The sequence below is a fragment of the Xenopus laevis genome, chromosome 5L (genome assembly GCF_017654675.1).
Source record: "Xenopus laevis strain J_2021 chromosome 5L, Xenopus_laevis_v10.1, whole genome shotgun sequence".
Classification (NCBI taxonomy): Eukaryota; Metazoa; Chordata; class Amphibia; order Anura; family Pipidae; genus Xenopus; species Xenopus laevis.
In genome coordinates, this window is record NC_054379.1 from 89,328,988 (window position 1) to 89,350,704 (window position 21,717).

The following is a 21,717-nucleotide window of genomic DNA, read 5'->3' on the forward strand; positions in this document are numbered from 1 at the left end:
CAGGCTGCCTCATTGGCCGAGCGCCCCCTGCTCACAGTGCAAGTAATGCTAAATCTGCCCCCAGGAGCCCAATATTAATATTAAAAAAAGTCTGCCTAACTTATACTGACTTTGGTTCATGGCATTACTTCTCTTCCAATTCCATTTCCGCATACATAACTCATTAGTTATATTGTTAGCTATTTGCATTACTATATCATTATTAAATTAGGGATTACATGCCCCCATGTTTTTTTAAGCATACTGTGTCAATACTCATTGCTCATTGCTCTTGTGCCTAAAGAAATATACACAGGAGCTGAGCAGCAGAAATTACAACAGTTTAGCCCCATTTCATCTGATTTGTATCACAGCGCTATCACAATTGTCTAAATTTTAGGGATGCATCGAATCCAGGATTCGGCCTTTTTCATCGGGATTCTCATTCAGCCGAATCCTTGTGCCTGGCCGAACCAAATCCTAATTTGCATATGTAAATTAGGGGCGGGTAGGGAAATCACGTGACTTTTCATGACAAAAAAAAAAATTTTTTCCACTTTTTTCATTCCTGCCCCTAATTTGCACATGCAAATTAGGATTCGGATTCTGTTCTGTATTCAGCTGAATCTTTCACCAAGGATTTGTGGATTCTTCCGATTCCCAAATACTGGATTCGGTGCATCCTTAGTAAATTTTAATGATTCAGACACAATTGCATCAGGTGAATTTCCCTTCATGTCCATAATGGAATTCTGGGTAAAAATCAAGATCAATTGTGTCCAAAATTGCAATTTTCACACTGCACTGAAAGCAATAGGAGTAGCAGTACATTATAATTATCAAGGGTAGCAGTACATTATAATTTCATGCCTACAAAACTATTTGGTGCAACACTGAAAACCTTGGTGAGCAACATTTTCAAAACAATATCAGAAATATTCAGCAATCATTCATGTCCTAAAACTACTTTTCCATAAGAAGGTTCTTACTGTACTTTATCGCCAGGGCTGATCCTATCAAATGTGGGGCCCAATTGGGACCATGTTGGCGGGGCCCCTAGACAAAGTGTTGCTGGCTACTGACACACCAAGTATTTAGGAAAATAAGGGCATACAGGCACAAAATAGAAAGGAAAGGGGCAGACAAGGTAAGAGAGTGAGAGGGATGAAATAGGGGCACATAATAGGGGCACACAGGGTAAGAGAGAGAGGGAGGAAATACGAGAGTGGACTGGGCCAATTAGTTTGGGGCAGGCTGGGCCGATTCAGCTTGGGAGCAGGCTTGGTTGGATTGGGGGCAGGCAGGGCTTATCAAGGTTGGAGGAAAGCTGGGCCTATGAGAGTTGGGGGCAGGCTAGACCTATGGAGTTGGGGGATAGGCTGGCTTATCAGAGTTGGGGGTGGGCTGGACCTATGGATTTGGGGATGGGCTGGACTCTCAAAGTTGGGAGCAGGCCAGGCAGCATCATGTGCTGAGGGAAATATTATCTGTGCTGCCCTGTGGTGTGGGGCCCCCAGAGGTGCGGGGCCCTATTGGGCCCAATTGGTCCAATAGGCCTAAGGCCGGCCCTGTTTATCGCTGCTATTTTTACTGTTGTCATATTTCTCAAACTGTTATGGTGTTCCAGCTTGCTGCAGTCATAAAAGGCACTGTTCCAAAAGGGCCTCCAGTCTCCCTTATGAAAAACTTATCTACATGTACAATAAGTATAATTGAAATTCCTGACTTAGAGTGGTGGTTGACCTTTAAGGCAACTTTTAGTATGTTATAGAATGGTCACTGCTAAGCAACTTTTCAATTGGTATTCATTATTTATTATTTATAGTTTTGTAGTTATTTGCCTATTTATTTGAATCTTTGCAGCTTTCAAATGGGCGTCGCTGACTCCCTTTTAACCCTTTAAGTGCCACAGAACGTAGAATCTACGTTCTGTGGATCAAAGGACCAAAGTGCCACAGATCGTAGATTCTACGTTCTGCAGCACTTCCGGGTTTGCGAGCGGAGGAGCGACTGTTAGAGCCGCTCGCTCCGCTCCTTCACGATCCCCTGCCCCTAGACAACGAGCAGAGCAGGGGATCGTGTGGCCCCTGGGGCGCGATCGCCCAGGGGCCCCAAAGCAGCAGCAGGGACGCGTTTCCTATGCGTCCTGCTGCTGCCTGCGCTGCACTTCCGCCCAGCTCCGCCCCCACATGGCTGATGACCGTTGGAGCTGCAGATCTGCTGCGTGGAGCCCTCTCTCATCGATCTGAGGCATCTACCCCAGGTAAGTGTAACATTTACACACACAAAAACACACAAACACACCAACACACACTTATTACAGTAATATACACTTACATTCACACTTACACACACTCACACATAGATTTTTGGGGATTGGGGGGGTCACACACACTCACAGCACCCATGTACACTTGCACACGCGCACACGCGCAAATAACATGCAATTTACCCGTTGTGTACATATATGGCTTTGTGGCTTTTTTTTTTTTTTTTCTTATCGCATCGTCTCTTTTTGGGCTAAAAAAAATGTTTTATTGCCGTTCCGAATAGCGTATTCGCTAACCGTACTGTGCAATAGCATTTGTATGTTATTTTGGTGGTTATATTGCAATTTTGGGTATTTTGGTGCATTTTTAGCCATTTTATTGAATTTTTAGCCATTTTATTGCATTTTCAGCTCTGCATTTGTGTTGTTCACTTGTTTCTGTCCGTATAATCGATTTGGCCCAGCTAAAATATTCAAACGGTAATTCTGGTGGCCGATTACACTAGTGTGAAAAAAAAAAGCATTGATTTTTGTGGTTTTATTAGTTTTTGGTGATTTATTTGCATTTCACACTGTTCTGTGTTATTTTGTTTTGCCTATGTAAATTTTATCTACTATATATCCATTTGTGGGTCTCTGTGCGCCACATAGTTTGGTATATCTATGCATATTGGGCATCAAAGTGTTCAGTAGACCCCTGGCGTTCATATTTAGGATGTTTTATGCTGATACGTTACGAAATGTGGGGCACATAATGGGGTAAAATTCAAGCTTTGTGACGATTTTCAGAAATTTGATAAAAACCGTTATGTTCAGCATTGCTTTGCAGTTTGGCAGTTTGCAGTAGAAACACTTATTTACCCATTTTGGATTCGTCAGAATGTGTACTTTCTGAAAATATATGGTTTTCTGGGGTCTCTGTACTGTTAGGGGGGTCTAATGTCGCATATTACACACACCAGGTGCTTATATTGCAGCAGCCAGCGCGTCAGCTGTGAAAATGTCTATACATATTGTCATTTGGGGGTCTCTGTGCGCCACATACTTTGGTATATCTATGCATATTGGGCATCAAAGTGTTCAGTAGACCCCTGGCGCTCATATTTAGGATGTTTTATGCTGATAAGCTACGAAATGTGGGGCATATAATGGGGTAAAATTCAAGCTTTGTGACGATTTTCAGAAATTTGATAAAACCGTTATGTTCAGCATTGCTTTGCAGTTTGGCAGTTTGCAGTAGAAACACTTATTTACCCATATTGGATTCGTCAAAATGTGTACTTTCTGAAAATATATGGTTTTCTGGGGTCTCTGTGCTGTTAGGTGGTCTAATGTCGCATAATACACACACCGGGTGGTTATATTGCAGCAGCCAGCGCGTCAGCCGTGAAAATGTCTATACATATTGTCATTTGGGGGTCTCTGTGCGCCACATAGTTTGGTATATCTATGCATATTGGGCATCAAAGTGTTCAGTAGACCCCTGGCGTTCATATTTAGGATGTTTTATGCTGATAAGTTACGAAATATGGGGCATATAATGGGGTAAAATTCAAGCTTTGTGACGATGTTCAGAAATTTGATAAAAACCGTTACGTTCAGCATTGCTTTGCAGTTTGACAGTTTGCAGTAGGAACACATATTTACCCATATTGGATTCGTCAAAATGTGTACTTTCTGAAAATATATGGTTTTCTGGGGTCTCTGTACTGTTAGGGGGGTCTAATGTCGCATATTACACACACCAGGTGCTTGTATTGCAGCAGCCAGCGCGCATCAGCCGTGAAAATGTATACACTATTGTCATTTGGGGGTCTCTGTGCGCCACATAGTTTGGTATATCTATGCATATTGGGCATCAAAGTGTTTAGTAGACCCCTGGCGTTCATATTCAGGATGTTTTATGCTGATAAGTTACGAAATGTGGGGCATGTAATGGGGTAAAATTCAAGCTTTGTGACGATTTTCAGAAATTTGATAAAAACCGTTATGTTCAGCATTGCTTTGCAGTTTGGCAGTTTGCAGTAGAAACACTTATTTACCCATATTGGATTCGTCAGAATGTGTACTTTCTGAAAATATATGGTTTTCTGGGGTCTCTGTACTGTTAGGAGGTCTAATGTCGCATAATACACACACACCGGGTGGTTATATTGCTGCAGCCAGCGTGTCAGCCGTGAAAATGTCTATACATATTGTCATTTGGGGGTCTCTGTGCGCCACATAGTTTGGTATATCTATGCATTTTGGGCATCAAAGTGTTCAGTAGACCCCTGGCGCTCATATTTAGGATGTTTTATGCTGATAAGTTACGAAATGTGGGGCATATAATTGGATAAAATTCAAGCTTTGTGACGATTTTCAGAAATTTGATAAAAACTGTTACGTTCAGCATTGCTTTGCAGTTTGACAGTTTGCAGTAGGAACACATATTTACCCATATTCGATTCGTCAGAATGTATACTTTCTGAAAATATATGGTTTTCTGGGGTCTCTGTACTGTTAGGGGGGTCTAATGTCGCATATTACACACACCGGGTGCTTATATTGCAGCAGCCAGCGTGCGTCAGCCGTGAAAATGTATATACACTATTGTCATTTGGGGGTCTCTGTGCACCACATAGTTTGGTATATCTATGCATATTGGGCATCAAAGTGTTTAGTAGACCCCTGGCGTTCATATTCAGGATGATTTATGCTGATAAGTTACGAAATGTGGGGCATATAATGGGGTAAAATTCAAGCTTTGTGACGATTTTCAGAAATTTGATAAAAACCGTTACGTTCAGCATTGCTTTGCAGTTTGACAGTTTGCAGTAGGAACACATATTTACCCATATTGGATTCGTCAGAATGTGTACTTTCCGAAAATATATGGTTTTCTGGGGTCTCTGTACTGTTAGGGGGGTCTAATGTCGCATATTACACACACCGGGTGCTTATATTGCAGCAGCCAGCGCGTCAGCCGTGAAAATGTATACACTATTGTCATTTGGGGGTCTCTGTGCGCCACATAGTTTGGTATATCTATGCATATTGGGCATCAAAGTGTTTAGTAGACCCCTGGCGTTCATATTCAGGATGTTTTAGGCTTATAAGTTACGAAATGTGGGGCATATAATGGGGTAAAATTCAAGCTTTGTGACGATTTTCAGAAATTTGATAAAAACCGTTATGTTCAGCATTGCTTTGCAGTTTGGCAGTTTGCAGTAGAAACGCTTATTTACCCATATTGGATTCGTCAGAATGTGTACTTTCTGAAAATATATGGTTTTCTGGGGTCTCTGTACTGTTAGGTGGTCTAATGTCGCATATTACACACACCGGGTGGTTATATTGCAGCAGCCAGCGCGCGTCAGCCGTGAAAATGTCTATACATATTGTCATTTGGGGGTCTCTGTGCCCCACATAGTTTGGTATATCTATGCACATTGGGCATCAAACTGTTTAGTAGACCCCTATGTTTATATTTAGGATGCTTTATGCTGGTAATGATACATGGACAATACGATGCTGGAAAGTTGAAGCTTTGAGGCAATTTTCAGAATATTTTACCAAAACCGCCAAATTTGGCAAAGCCTTGCGACTCAGTAGTTTGGGGCAGAAAGGCATGGGTACCCATTTTAGATTCTGTATAATGTGTACTTTCCAAAAATATATGGGTTTGGGGGGTAAACATATATTTCTGTGTTTTTACCCCACAAAAATGCAGTCAATGTGTTGATTTTTCATTAGCTGAAGTTACCCACAGGACTATTTGTATGCGCTAACTTCATTTTGGGGCCTCTAACTGCCATATACTTTGGTAAACCTATGCACAGTGGGCACCAAACTGTTTGGAGGACCCCTGGCAATCATATTTAGGGTGTTTTTTTTTGGTGCGTAACGATACATGGGTGATATGGTGCTGAGAAGTTGAAGCTTTGAGGCAATTTTCAGATATTTCAGCAAAACCGACAATTGTGGGAAAGCCTTGCGACTCAGTAGTTTGGAGCAGAAAGGCATGGGTATCCATTTTAGATTCTGTAGAATGTGTACTTTCCAAAAATATATGGGTTTGGGGGGTAAACATATATTTCTGTGTTTTTACCCCACAAAAATGCAGTCAGTGTGTTGATTTTTCATTAGATGAAGTTACCCACAGGACTATTTGTATGCGCTAACTTCATTTTGAGGCCTCTAAATGCCAGATACTTTGGTAAACCTATGAACAATGGCCACCAAACTGTTTGGAGGAACCCTGGCAATCATATTTAGGGTGCTTTTTCTTGGTGCGTAACGATACATGGGTGATATGGTGCTGGGAAGTTGAAGCTTTGAGGCAATTTTCAGATATTTCACCAAAACCGACAATTGTGGGAAAGCCTTGCGACTCAGTAGTTTGGAACAGAAAGGCATGGGTACCCATTTTAGATTCTGTAGAATGTGTACTTTCCAAAAATATATGGGTTTTGGGGGGTAAACATATATTTCTGTGTTTTTACCCCACAAAAATGCAGTCAATGTGTTGATTTTTCATTAGATGAAGTTACCCACAGGACTATTTGTATGCGCTAACTTCATTTTGAGGCCTCTAAATGCCAGATACTTTGGTAAACCTATGAACAATGGCCACCAAACTGTTTGGAGGAACCCTGGCAATCATATTTAGGGTGCTTTTTCTTGGTGCGTAACGATACATGGGTGATATGGGGCTGAGAAGTTGAAGCTTTGAGGCAATTTTCAGATATTTCACCAAAACCGACAATTGTGGGAAAGCCTTGCGACTCAGTAGTTTGGAGCAGAATGGCATGGGTACCCATTTTAGATTCGGTAGAATGTGTACTTTCCAAAAATATATGGGTTTTGGGGGGTAAACATATATTTCTGTGTTTTTACCCCACAAAAATGCAGTCAATGTGTTGATTTTTCATTAGCTGAAGTTACTCACGGGACTGTTTGTATGCGCTAACTTCATTTTGGGGCCTCTAAATGCCAGATACTTTGGTAAACTTATGAACAATGGCCACCAAAATGTCCAGAGGAACCCTGGCAATCATATTTAGGGTGCTTTTTCTTAGTACGTAATGATACATGGGTCATATGGTGCTGGGAAGTTGAAGCTTTGAGGCAATTTTCAGATATTTCACCAAAACCGACAATTTTGGGAAAGCCTTGCGACTCAGTAGTTTGGAGCAGAAAGGCATGGGTACCCATTTTAGATTCTGTAGAATGTGTTCTTTCCAAAAATATATGGGTTTGGGGGGTAAACATATATTTCTGTGTTTTTACCCCACAAAAAATGCAGTCAATGTTTTGATTTCTCAGTAGCTGAAGTAAAGTCCTGAACAATTTGGATGCGCTAACTTCATATTTGTGTCTCTAAATGCCAGATACTTTGGTAAACCTATGCATAATGGGTATCAAACTGTTCAGTGGACCCCATATTTCAGGTGCTTTTTCTTGGTACGTAATATAGTTTGGGATATGCGGAGCAGCAAAATAAAACCTTTGAAATGATTTTTCAAAATTTTGAATTTTATTTTGAAAAACCGCTATGTTCAGACAAGCTTTTCTGTTTGGTAGTTGGGAGTAGAGAGACATAGTTACCCATTTTGTAATCGGCAGAATGTGTACTTTTCAAAAATGTATGGTTTTCTGGGGTAAACCTATGGTTTCAGGATTTTTTGCCTTGGAATCTAAAGCATGCCGTTTTCTGCCTTAGTGCTTTCAAAATTCAGTAATATACTGCCGGGAGTTTTTGCTGTACAGAAATCCTAAATCTCCCTAAAACTATACATATCTGGTATTGGCACGTTCGAGAGACATAAGGCTTTCCAAATACGTTGGATTTTCATCTGTAAAATGAAATATTTTTCTGGTATAAATTGATATATGATGAAAAATGGTAATTTTTCTTTTTTTTTTGTTATTTAGCACTATAAATTTTTTTGCACAGGTGGAAATACATGAAAACTCAGGCAGATTTAGAAAGCTCAGTTTCTACCGAAAAAAACAATGTATAATTTTCCTAGGTAAACTATAGGTTTCCCCTCAGAAAATGCCCCTAAAGTGAGAGAGCACAAAATGTTTAAAAACGGCTGGCATTTCGCGTAACCAAAATGTGAAATTCTGCTGGCACTTAAAGGGTTAAAAAGCAAATGCTCTGTAAGGCTACAAATATATTGTTATTGCTACTTTTTTTTATTTCTCATCTTTCTATTCAGCTCCTCTCCTATTCATTTTCCAGTCTCTTATTCAAATCAGTGCATGGTTGCTAAGGGAATTTATGCCCTAGCAACCAGATTGCTTAAAATGCAAATTGAAGAGCTGCTCTACTAAATAGATCAAAAATCACAACAATAACAATAACAAATGAAAACCGATTGCAAATTGTCTCAAAATATCACTCTCTACATCATACTAAAAGTTGAACCACCCCTTTAATATTATAATTGAGAAGGTACTTGAGACTGGTCAGGAGAAACAGATCAATAATCTGGGTTGTGCTTGTAAATGAACTCTGATTTCACTACCACTTCAAATCAACCCTTGTACCATAGCTCCCACAGTTCTGACAAGTGCACTGTAACAATATATTATATAATGTAAAACTGCCAGAAACGTCATGGGCAATGTAAGGAAATGGACAAAGTTTACCCAGGTGCAGTAACCCATAGAAACCAATAATATGTTGTGCCCTTTTGGGTCTTGAGGAAGATGCATTTGTGAATGCTTTACATCTGTTGTACTCTCATATAATTAATACATTTAAGGTTGCATTTCCCACCACTAGCAGCACAGTGACTCTCTTTGTGGCACATTATTTGCTCTGCTGCCTTTACACCAGTATGGCAGCAGCAATGCATAGCTGTATGCTTCCTACAACTTCCTTACTGGCTCCCCTAATTCTTACTGGACTCTATGCAGTCATTGCATAATCTAGCTCTGTGTGTGACCAGACAGTTCCCTATAATCTCAGCTAGTTGTTTCCCAATGGCTTTAGTGTTTCCATCTTTGCGTGTATCCTGCATGAAATGCACTAGCCTTTAATTGATGTCCTACTTTTTTTTACTTTTTACAAACTGCTGCCTTCTTGCATATTATGTGAGGCTTTCAATGTTTAGTAGAATTAGAATTGTTATACCAGTTGCAGTTTATATTGATCTGCCTCTGTAGACTTACTGCTTATTGGTTTTACTCTACTTTTGTGGGGCAATTAAAACACTGCAAAAACCTTTTTATTGAGAAAAAGCTGTGAGGTCTAATACAAGTACAAGTATGGGATCTATTATCCAGAGATCTGTTATCTAGAAAGCATATGAATTATGGAAAGGCCATCTTCCATAGACGGGGTCGGACTGGGCCGGTGGAACACTGGGATATAACCTGGTGAGCCCCTGGCTCTAGTGGGCCCGCCAGCCCAGATCCACAACCTGAATTTCTTCTCAAGGCTTGTCTCAGGGCCCCACCTCCAGACCCTAAGGGCTACTGCCTCAGGGCCTCCCTTCTGGCAAGCTTGCCGACGCTTATGTGCGCTGAGCGAACGTAGTTTTTTGCCATGACCAAACAGTGCGTGCACTGACATGCATGGAAGAGGGGGAGAGAGGAGGGTTACTGGATAGGAAGCCCTGAGACACCACTGAAACACTGAATTTGACATGCTGGCATAAGCATATATAATAAATGCTCCAGTCAGAGCCGGGCCAACCCGGCCAGGCGCCCTAGGCAGCCTGGCGGGCCAAGGCGCCGGCTCTGTGCGCGCTTGACTGCGCATGCGCGAAAGTGTGCTCCAGTGCGCATGTGCAAAAGTGCGCATGCACGAAATGTGCGCACGCATGCGCAGAAGCGCATTTACGCCAGTGCCAGAGGAGAGACGGGACCGGACACGGGGTAGGCGACAGAGCAGGTACGTGCCTGGCGCCCCCTCAGCTTTGCGCCCTAGGCACGTGCCTACTTTGCCTACCCCTAGTTCCAGCCCTGGCTCCAGTAATAATGCAGTTCAGTTTTACCACTGCCAGTTAATTTACGTGTTTACCTTCATTAATTCACCCCTGCAGGTCTGACGTGTAGAACTGTTAGATTATTCTCTCTCCCCCTTTGCTATAGAGAGCATGTTTACATTTGCTCTACAGTCGTACATAAAAGCCAGATCTACCAGATCTACGCATTATAATTTTGAAATCAGATGGAGCCTCTCAGCTGAAAGCTGTAACTACACAAAAGAATTATGGGGGAACCAACTACGCTTCAACTGAGCTCTGTCTGAGCTGTGGTTTAGAGAATTTTATTGCTTATTATACTTCATGATCTAGCTTAGACACTCACTGCATACTGATCATATACCCAGGGACACTCACTCACTCAGACATTCCATTCACTCCAGCACATAAGCCAAGACACAAATTAAAGAAGAACTAAACCCTAGAATTAAATATGGCTAAAAGTGCCATAATTTATATACAGAACTTATTGCACAGTCTAAAGTTTCAGCTTCTCTGTAGCAGCAATGATCCAAGACTCTGGATCATGTGTGTGACACTCATGCTCAGTGGGCTCTGAGCAGCGGGTTTGTCTGTAATATAAGCTGATACTACAGGGCTGAGTATTAAAATCTGATGCTAATTGCACTGGTTTCTGTGCTGCCATGTAATAATTATCTGTGTTAATTACTAATCAGTCATATATTATGACATTTCTATTCAATGTTTACTGTACAGTATAAGGCAGTAAGAATATGGGGAGCTACTGGGGCATCTTTGGAGACACAGATCTTTACTGCTAAAGGGATGTGGTTGTCTTGGGCTGGTACAGAAGCCCAAAATATAATGTACAACATTTCTAGCTACCTTTAAGTTAACTTTTAATATGTTAAAAAATTCTAAGCAACTTTTCATTTGGTCTTCATTATTATTTTTTTTTTTTTTTTAATTATTTGCCTTCTTTTTCTGATTCTTCCCAGTATACAAATGGGGGTCACTAACCCCATCTAAAAACAAATGCTCTGTAAGGCTACACATTTGTAGTTATTGGTACTTTTTATTACTCATCTTTCTATTCAGTCCCTCTCCTACTTATATTCCAGTGTCTTATTCAAATTAGTGCCAGTAAAATACCATCCAAGGCTGGAATTACAAAGTTACTGGCAATGTAGCTGGTGGTAAATTTGTAATCACCACTCAAACTGCTCCCAGTCTGCCTCTGATCCACCCCCAGCCCGGCCCTTTCTAACTAAAATAACCAATTCCACACTCCTCTGCTCTGCCCCACCCCCTCGATGGCATGATCTCGCCCCTGTGACATCACTGTTCCTCCCATTTATGTCACATTCCTCCCTTTCGTGGACCCGCCCATATATATAATATGTATATATATATATATACTTCCCCAAACTCCCAGCACTCACGATAAAGGTCCTCTTATTGCCTGGGTGCATCCTTCAAAAACACTCGCACAACACAGGACTTATTGCAAAGTAATAAATTTATTAAACACACTAACGTTTCGACTGCCACACCAGCCTTTGACAAAGGCTGGTGTGGCAGCCGAAACGTTAGTGTGTTTAATAAATTTATTACTTTGCAATAAGTCCTGTGTTGTGCGGCTTCTTCTGGAGAGGATTATATATATATATATATATATATATATATATATATATATATATATATATATATATATATATATAATGCATTTGTAAGAATATTGATAGAAGCCAAGAGGGTCTTTCTGGGGAAGATTCATTTAAAAAAAAGTGGTGCTACTGGGTGAGGTATCCCTTATTCGCTGTATGTGAACCTTACAATCGAGAACCTGTATGTTGGACTCATGGTAGTTCCCACACAAACAAATGACAGTAAATGACTTTGCATTGATTCTGGAATCTGGAACACAGACTGGACAAATGGAATGAAACATTAGTTATAAGAAGGCTGATAAACTAACAGCATTGGGAATGTATGGAACATCTAATGTTGTATCAGTAACTGACTCTAGAGATATATACCTGGCACTGTGCTACAATGGTATCTTCCAGCCTGTGCCCTGGTTATGATGTCATGAAGTGGCACCTGCATGAGACCTCAACCGTTGGAAAGTAACAGTTGGTGAGGAGACTTCAGAAAGAGAAGAAGGAGAGAGAGTTCAACGTGACGTCAGGGAGAGAAAATGAAGAGGATACATCTAGATTTCGGAGATTCGGACCCAGGACCCTCACGAGAGAAAAGAAAGAAAACAACGGAGAGAGCGAGGAGTCTGGAGGAGCAGTGGGTCCCAGATAAGTGCTGCAGGGAGGAGAAAAGGAAAAGGGAGGAGAGCAATAAAGGTAAAGAAAACATCTTTAGAAAAAGGCATGGTCCATATGATTGCCAACTGACCCTAATTTATTTGGGCAATCAGTGTTTAGAGCTTAGCTACTAACATAGGTGCTAATTTGTACAAGTACAGATGCCAATGGCAACTAATCAGCAAGCAGCTTGAAACTGTGTATTTCATCTTGAAATAACTAGAAAGATATGACTGATTTGCTTAGAGTAACTACACAGGTGCAATTTAGCACTTATCCCTATCTGTAATAAAAGGCACTAAGTCTGCCCATGGGGACTTGCCCATAGTTTACAGTTGACCAGTAAATGCATCCTGCTGATTAAGTTCATATAGGTTATTAGACCTGAACCACATATTGTCCAATTAAATTCATAACCTAATTTGTTTATATATCAGCTCTCAAACTGTAAGTGTTCTTTGCTTTCCCTCCTTCCTGTAACATTTAAGTAATCTGCCCAGGCACTTTTAATATAACCTCCACATTTCTCTAAACTACAAATAATAGCAGCCCACATGATTGACAGCTACTGGTTTTTATCAGTACAGTTGCTGTTTAGGGCTTGGTTACTAATATGGATGCAACATTGCATAAGAGCAATTGCCTATAGTAACCAATCAGTAAGCAGCTGGGAACAGTGTTTTCTCCCCCAAATGTAATAAGAGCAACTAAGTTTGCCCAGATGAGGTCACTCAAAACAAAAGAACTAATCAGTTTGCTGACAGTGACATGTTTATGGTTCCTGCTGATTGGTTGCTAGAGGTGGATATAGCTGTACCAACTTTGCCCCTTTTATTGCAAAACACCACCATATAATGTTACAGTAATCAATCAGCATGTAACGATACAGACCCTCAGTATAGGGTATTGTAATTGTGGCATATAGAATATAATAGTGTAGTGGCCTCTAAAATATAATAGTACCCCACATCACTATCAATTTACTATTTTATATTTTACTGTGTATTTTGACCTTGTGGTGCTTTGAAAATCATCTTTTGGGCTTCTTTGGGGTTTGATCTTTACAAGTCAGGAATCTCCAGAAATCAAAATATGATGTATCATTATCCACAGTATATAATGCTGTCAGGCATATTTAGAATGCTTATTTTGTCTTTAAATAATATACCAGTTTTATACATAATTTTATAGTTTCTTATAAAAAAAAAAAAGGCATATATTGAGAAAGCTCAAAATACTAAAATGTGCATGGCGCTCAAAGGGTTAAGTAGAACTGACTGTTCTGTACTGCCATGGGAATACCTTCCATAATTATAAGGTTCTCCTATTTTGTTAGGGAAAGGAACAGACACATTTTTATGGTGTTTTAAGTGTACCGTAAAAGCAAATATTATGTATAATGCAACAAACTGAGTCTAAAGAATTCTAGTAGTGATATATAAAATATATATATTATTACACGTGCTATAATATCTCTTTTCTTTATTAGGAGGAGCTGACACCGTGAGACCAGCTAAGTCTTCCAGGCTTGACCCGCTCAGTGTCTCCAGCTATGACATCTTCTCTAAGCTGGGAGCTGGAGGATTTGGCAAAGTAAGTGACTGGTTCCTGTTAGGTTCTAAATACTAAATGCAGTTGGAAGCAAAAGGAATGACTATTTCCCAGGCCCGAACTGGCAATCTGTGGGTTCTGGCAAATGCCAGAGGGGCTGCTGTAAGATGCCATAGAAAGTGACTACTAAGTGGGCTGGTGGGGGCTTTTTGGGCCTCTGTGTACTAGGAATGCCAGGTATTTCCAATAATGGGCCAAATTCAATTCAGTGAGAAAAAGCCTAGCCTAGATTCAATTCTAAACTTTTCTCCTTGTTCAGTTCCAGTTAAATTGAATTCTGTTTCAAATTGAATCACGCCCATTGGTTTTGACATGATAAACCTTCTTATCACTGAACAAAAGGAACAACATGCAAAACTGAATAATATCTCCAACTATGGGGCAAATTCACTAAGCGCCGAAGCGCCGAACGCTAGCGTCAATTCGCTAGCGTTGGGCATTTTTGTTACTTCGCAAATTCACTAACGAACGCTGGCGTAGATTCGCTAGTGTTACTTCGCACCCTTACGCCTGGCGAATTTTCGCTACGGACGTAACTACGCAAATTCACTAACGCGCGCAGTGTACTGAACGCTACCTTTTACGCTAGACTTCCTTCGCCACCTCAGACCAGGCGAAGCGCAATAGAGTAGATAGGGATTGCTTCAAAAAAAGTCAAAATTTTTTAGGCTGAAATTTTTTTTTGGGGCTCCCCTCCTTCCACCCTACATTTCCTGACTCATGGCAACTTACCTATACAGTGGGCACATGTGTAGGGCAAAATAAAATTTTTATTTGATGTTTTGAAGGTTTTCTAGGCATTTGTAGTGCTGATACGTATTCCTCCATTGAAATTTGAATTTGGCGCCGTATGCAAATGAACCATCGCTAGCGAAACTTCGCTTCGCTTTGCGAATCAACGCCAGCGCAACTTCGCAAACTTACGCTACCCCTGTGCGCAACTTCGGATTTTAGTGAATTTGCGGAGCGCTGGCGAAACTACGCCTGGCGAAGTGCGGCGAAGCTCGGGGAAGTTGCGCCTAGCGCAACTTCGAATCTTAGTGAATTTGCCCCCAAATATCAATGTGTTTTCCATCATAGTGCTCTCAATTCAGTATATATTGACTCTATTCTTGCCTTTCTCAGGTCATGCTGGCCAAACTAAAAGGCAGGGGGCCATATGTGGCACTAAAATCAATAAGAAAAGCAGAGGAGACCAACTACAGCAACCTTGCCACTGAGGCACACGTTCTGAAAATCTCAACGGATTGCCGAGTCCTCTGCCAAGGCTATGCTGCTTTTGAAACCCAGGTACAACACTGACTCGGTATTACCATTCAGTCCCATAGATGCAGGGTGGGACTGGTCCGTCAGACTACCAGAGAATCTCCCAGTTGGTTCCAGCCATGGACAATTCCCATTGGTCCTTTCTTTTTTCCTCCATATAACATCTATTATTACATGTATCACAGTGTATACCAAATTTTGAAGGGATGGGGTAATACCTATTACATATCAACTACCCATGATATCAATGAGCTGATACATTATATTCATATGATATATTTAAATAATTTTGCTTAACATGTGCAGCAATGTTTTTTATTAAACTGATTAAATCCAGAGGACTCCTTGCCTAATCCTATTTGTTTCATATATTTGTGTACCAACTTGTATTTGTCTTTTATCTGTGTAACTAGCGGCATGCCTTCTATGTTATGGAGTATCTGAGCGGGGGAAATCTAGGAGACGAGTTGGATAAACACGGCCGGTTCGATATGGACAGAGTCCGGTAAGTGATATAATAAGGAATACTTCAATACGAAATAAACCTATGGTGGCAATGTAATAAATGGCCTAAAGTTTGCAACTTGGCTAATAACCAATAAACAGACAGCATTTGCTAGTCAACTCTTTAAAAACACATAACTGATTGGTTGTTCTGAGTTAGTGGATGTGGACAAATGTTCCACTTTATATTACATTACCCCATATATTTGTTCTTTGTTCATTCCATTAGGCCCATTTAGCAACACTGGGCAAATGTACACCTGGACAGTTACCCATAACAACTAAACAGTAATTACAAACAACTGAGGGTGGAACAAAAAAAAAACAAAAAAAACTTTGATTGGTTTCCATGGGTTACTTGCAGGTGAAACTTTACCTCTTGTAAATAAACAAGCCCTGTGCTTTCCTCTATCTTGGTAAGAACCCAGATATATGGCTATGTTTTGAAAAGTCATAGAGGATAGAATAAAATATGAACATTTTAACATTTGGAAACATCATATTGTAATTTAGCAGTCAATTATTTTTCAGTCTCTCAAATGAAAGGTAATGTATTATAGGGTAATCTTTATGGTATTAACCATTATTTCCCTGTTTAAAAGGTTCTATTCAGCAGAGATTATTTGTGGCCTTCAATTCCTGCATAGCAAAGGGATCATCCATCGGTCAGTATAGATTTTTTCATCTCTATAACATAATACAGCAGAGGCCACACATAGGTTGCTCTGCAGATCAGCAGCCTTTGTCTTCTTCTATGTAACTCCTTTAATCTCTATATTACAGAGACCTTAAACCCCTCAACATCCTACTGGATCACGATGGCCATGCTGTGATCTCAGACTTCGGCCTGGCTGTACAAAACATCTTCAAGGATGATACCACCACTGGCCGGGTTGGAACCCTGCGATACATGGCCCCGGAGGTAAGACATCGAATTACAGTATATTTGCAGTAAAAAAAACAAGTAAACCAAGAAGGAGAATATGGCAAGGACAACAGAACTGTATCTAACTGATGTCTTTTGTCTACCAACCCCCATATGTAGTAAAAGGCACAACAATTGATCGGGGCAGTAACCCATAGTGGCCAAAAATATGTTTTCTTTTAAACATGGCACCATCAAATGCGCCCTGCTGATTGGTTGCTATTTTTTTCCGCATATTACTTTACCTACATGATAAATTATTTAATTGCTAGCTCAGCTTTATGTCACCCATGTTGTGCAAGGCATCATCCATACTGTATGTGACAATACAGGTTCTTTTACAGTATGCGTTTCTATTCATGCAGTTTTTATTGGTTCATATGTATATCTCATGTCGCACAATGGCCAACTAAATCTATTGAATTATGTTGTTAACATAATCCCAGTTAAACTACGTACAGAATGCCCTTTTGCTCTTATGTTAAAACTTTTTCTTCTGTTCAAGATGCTACAAGGAAAACCATATAATGCAGCAGTTGACTGGTGGTCATTGGGCCACACCATCTACGAAATGGCCACTGCAGATGCCCTAATTAACAACAGCAACATCAAGGAGCAAATGTATTCCATCATCTTGGATGAGCCTAAATTACCTCATTGGCTGGATAAAGACCTTAGACATCTTCTGAGAAAGGTGGGTAGCAACAGTGGGATAGAGGTACAGTACTGTAACACAAATGTATTTATGCCCTATTTTTGCTCCACTGCAGGTCTGAAGGTCTCTGAATTCGATTTATCACCTTTGCATTCTTAAAGTATTATACAACAACATGAGTTTTATGTTACATTCTGAAACCAACCATTCCATAAGGTATCATAAAAGTCTGCCCCAGACTGAATGACTGTTGTCATTTTAATTTCAATTAACCTATTAGCAATGTGAATAACTAACCTGCTTATGATCTTAGCAATGTTTGCAAATCAGTTGCAATGATTCCTTTGGTGGGTATTTTAGTGAGTTTAAATTTGTGATATTAAAATAATTGTCCTTTGATCCCTTAGCTCCTTAGAAAGAATCCAAGCCAGCGGCTCGGTGCACGAGGGGACATCAGATGCCACCCGTTCTTTGAGTTCATTGACTGGGTGGTGCTGGAAAATGAAGAAACCCAACCCCCTTACAAGCCAAAAGCAGTAAGTACGATTTGTGATAGGTGAATTACTGTAGAAAGCTGCGGATTACTTGTGGATTACTTTGTTTAAACAGAACACATAAGTCTCCACACACAGCCATGAAAATCTATACACTTAAGGAAGATGTCTCGGCAAAAGCATCAGTATTGCACTTCCATTTCTAAAGACTGGATAATTTCATTGTTATCTTTATTGTATAGTGGTATGAAATACATGGCAAACTGAAACACAAACTGCTATTCTTCCAGCCAAAACCCTTTATATGGACATCTAAAAGCAAATACAGTTACGATTCTCTTGCTCAGAATAGATATTTTGTATCATCGTAACTAAAATAATTTTTTCCCTTTCATGCAGCCAAAACAAAAGCTATTCAAGCCTTATAAAGGAAAGCCGCCGCTGTCATATCTGGAGCCCCAGAAGGAAGATCCTTCATCAGCAAATGGAAACATCATTTCCAACTTCTCGTTTCTACATTCCTCCTGGCAGGAGTAAGCCTGCATGCGAGTGTGCCATTCAGCCAGTCATTATAACATGCTGTTCCATCTAGCATAGGTAAATAAGATCAGAGGACAGTGGGCATATCTGCGGGCTTCAAGATCAGCTTCACCTGCTGCAAAGAGACCATATCATCTTCTGCGCTTCATGGTCACACCATCAACTCCAATTCTGGCATACCATCTTCCAGAGCACGATCCCCTGGTAACATCAGGTATCCGAGGGGCAGACACTCATCTGGCTACACGAGGGTAAGTATCAGGTAAGTATACCTATATGTGGAGCGAATGGTGCGTGTCTGTGTGAGAGAATGTGAGATACAAAAGGATAAGGGTGTAACAAGAAGGCAAGCAGATGCTAAGATCTCAATCTGCTTGTTCTTCCTGCACATCATGTCTATGGAAGAAACCCCTCATAGTTGTTTATAGTTATATTATATATTTATAGTTTTGTAGTTTTACCAGGGCACGGATTTTTTCCCTGCCTGAGGCAAATTGGCCGCCGCTTCAGATGGGGTTTTTTACCTTTTTTACCTGGAAGTTTAGTTTGAATTAATCGAGCAAAGGGTGGGACCATAGACACGTGCAGTTGAAGCCTCTTGTGTTGTCTTTGTTTGTTACGTTTGTCATGTTTTGTGTGGGGAGCCAGTTGGCAAATGATTCCATCTGATTTCCCCTGAGGCGTTACACCCGGCATGAAACGTGTGCGAATGGCCAGTAACGAGGTTGAAGCCTTGACGTGGCGTTACTGCTCACATGTACAAACATGTGCAAATTCAACCAGTGGTGTGACCGTGAGTGAAGTAATGTATTGACAGAATTTGGGTTATTTCTCTCAGGTTTGATAAAGGGCCGGAGGGGGCCCAAAATTTTTTTGCACTTTTGCAACAGTGTGTGAGTTCATTTTTCTGCATTTAGGTCCACATTGTCTTTAAAGGGGTAATTCACCTTTAAATTAACTTTTAATAAGATGTAGAGAGTGATATTCTGAAACAATTTGCAATTGGTTTTAGTTTTTTATCATCTGTGGTTTTTCAGTTATTTAGCTTTTTATTCAGCTGTTCTCTAGCTTGCAATTTCAGCAATCTGGTTGCTTGGGTCCAAATTGTCCTGGCAACCATGCACTGATTTGAAAAAGAGACTGGAATATGAATAGGAGAAAAAACTGTGTAACCTTAGAGAGCATTTGATTTTAGATGGGGTCACTGACCATATTTGACAGCTGGAAAGAGTCAACAGAAGAAGGCAAATAATTCAAAAAGTATAAAAAATAAAGACCAATTGAATAGCTGCTTAGAATTAGCCATTCTATAACATACTAATCGTTAACTTAAAGGTGAACCACCCGTTTAAGATTTGTGATTGAGGTCCTTACATAAAACACATATTATGTCATAGAATCGAATTTTACTAATTAACCCCTGCAGTGTGAAAGTGGGAACACCAAGGGCTCACCTAACAACCTGATTTTAAGGGTCCACCAATCAATAGGAAGCCCTAAAACATTTCCTTCCCCATGTTTGAGAGACTCATTGTTTAAACTACTTAGCTGATATATAGCTAATCTGAGATATAGTTCTGCCATGGAGTTCTGCATTTCATTTATTGCAAGCAGCTTAGTGGCTTTTGATTAAAATACACATTTTTATATACAGTAACTAGTAAGTATTAATAAATCACAGGCATTGCCTTATAACATGCATCAGGTATATGCCCTATAAATCATACAGATTATTTACAAATTCCGGCCAGCAAAAGAGGTGGAATGTTTATTATAAATACTAAATAAAATGCACAGTGCCTCAGGGTACTTTCATACTAATTATATAATGCAAGCTATCTTCCATGGATCTTGATGCTTTCTCTCACCTCAAAAGTGACTAAGGGGTCCATGATAGATCACTGGCAGGAACTGATAGTTACAAGTGGGGGGCTTACACTCTAAACCAAAATCTTCCTTAATTAAAATGGAGAGAGGATAGGGACACTACACCCCAGTGATACACTAGGCCACAGGCTAAGACCAGAAAGGAGGGCTACACATCAGCAACCAGGTAGTGAAATGAGAAGGTATACCTAAAATATTATTTTAAGAAGCAGATATTTTGGGGTCTCTTTAAATATATAAAGCAAGAGGGTATTGCCAAATAATTGAAATATTTTATTAATAATAATAATAATATGTAACAGTTTTCCCTTGAGTATTTACATACCAAAGGGATGTCTCTATGGCTAAGGATATAAGGATAATGCTGTCTGCATGGCCTGAATTAGTTATACAGAGTAGCTTTCTGTTATTTTGCTAGTTACTGTCTGTGTACCTTGGGTTACCACTTTGTTTATCTCAAAACAAAAACTGTGGTACCGTGTTAGCCAGTAGCAAAAATAACAACTAAAAAAACAAACAAATACAAAAAGTATTATAGAAGCGATACCTATATTGGCTAACAATAAAAATACATTGCAAGCTGTCAGAGCACCAAGGCCCCTTTGTCAGGAAAAAATTTTGCCTGACGAAGGGGTCTTGGTGCTCCCGAAAGCTTGCAATGTATTTTTATTGTTAGCCAATATAGGTATCGCTTCTATAATACTTTTTGTATTTGTTTGTTTTTTTATTTGTTACACTTTCTTTATAAAACAGCATAGTAAAGCCTGCGGCCGGATATCAATGTAGCATAGCATCCAACCATTCCTGCCAGCTATCACATCTTTCCTGTATAAGCCCTTTTCTTGTAAGAATGATTTTTTCCTTATTACATACCACAGTGACTGCCTGTCGCCAGTCCGTCATGCAGTGGGGAGAGCTATTTTTCCAGTTAATTTCGATCATCTTCCTAGCTTGGAAGAGAGCCTTTGTGTCTAGGGATCTATACTTTGCAGGTACAGCCCCTTTGTACCAATGTGTAGTAGGCAGAATGATGGCCTGTTTGGCAGTGCAATATCTATTAGGTTAGAGAGAAGGAGTAGAATACCAGACCAGTACGCTGCAAGTTGGACAGTCCCATATTGTATGCATTAGTGTGGCGGGCTGTGCTCAGCACCTAAGGCAAGTCGGGGCTACAGAGGGATACATCTGATTTAGCCTGTCCCTAGTATAATATGCTCTATGTATCATATACAATTGTAGCAATCTATCTTTATAATTGCTGGAGATGTGTGCTGGGGCGCACAAGGCTTCCTTCCATTGGTCATCCGTTATGTAGAGCAGGTGCGT

The 21,717-nt window shown here is 40.2% G+C and overlaps 1 protein-coding gene across 1 annotated transcript; it reads left to right on the forward strand.

The window, feature by feature from the left end:
• Positions 1-12,391: 12,391 nt before the first annotated feature.
• Positions 12,392-18,501, forward strand: LOC108716168 (protein kinase C delta type). The gene is made up of 8 exons (XM_041563749.1): positions 12,392-12,548; positions 13,999-14,102; positions 15,246-15,410; positions 15,800-15,891; positions 16,674-16,812; positions 17,321-17,509; positions 17,878-18,006; positions 18,364-18,501. Exons 1-8 carry the CDS (start codon positions 12,392-12,394, stop codon positions 18,499-18,501), a joined length of 1,113 nt encoding a protein of 370 aa, XP_041419683.1.
• The last annotated feature ends 3,216 nt before the right edge of the window (positions 18,502-21,717 follow it).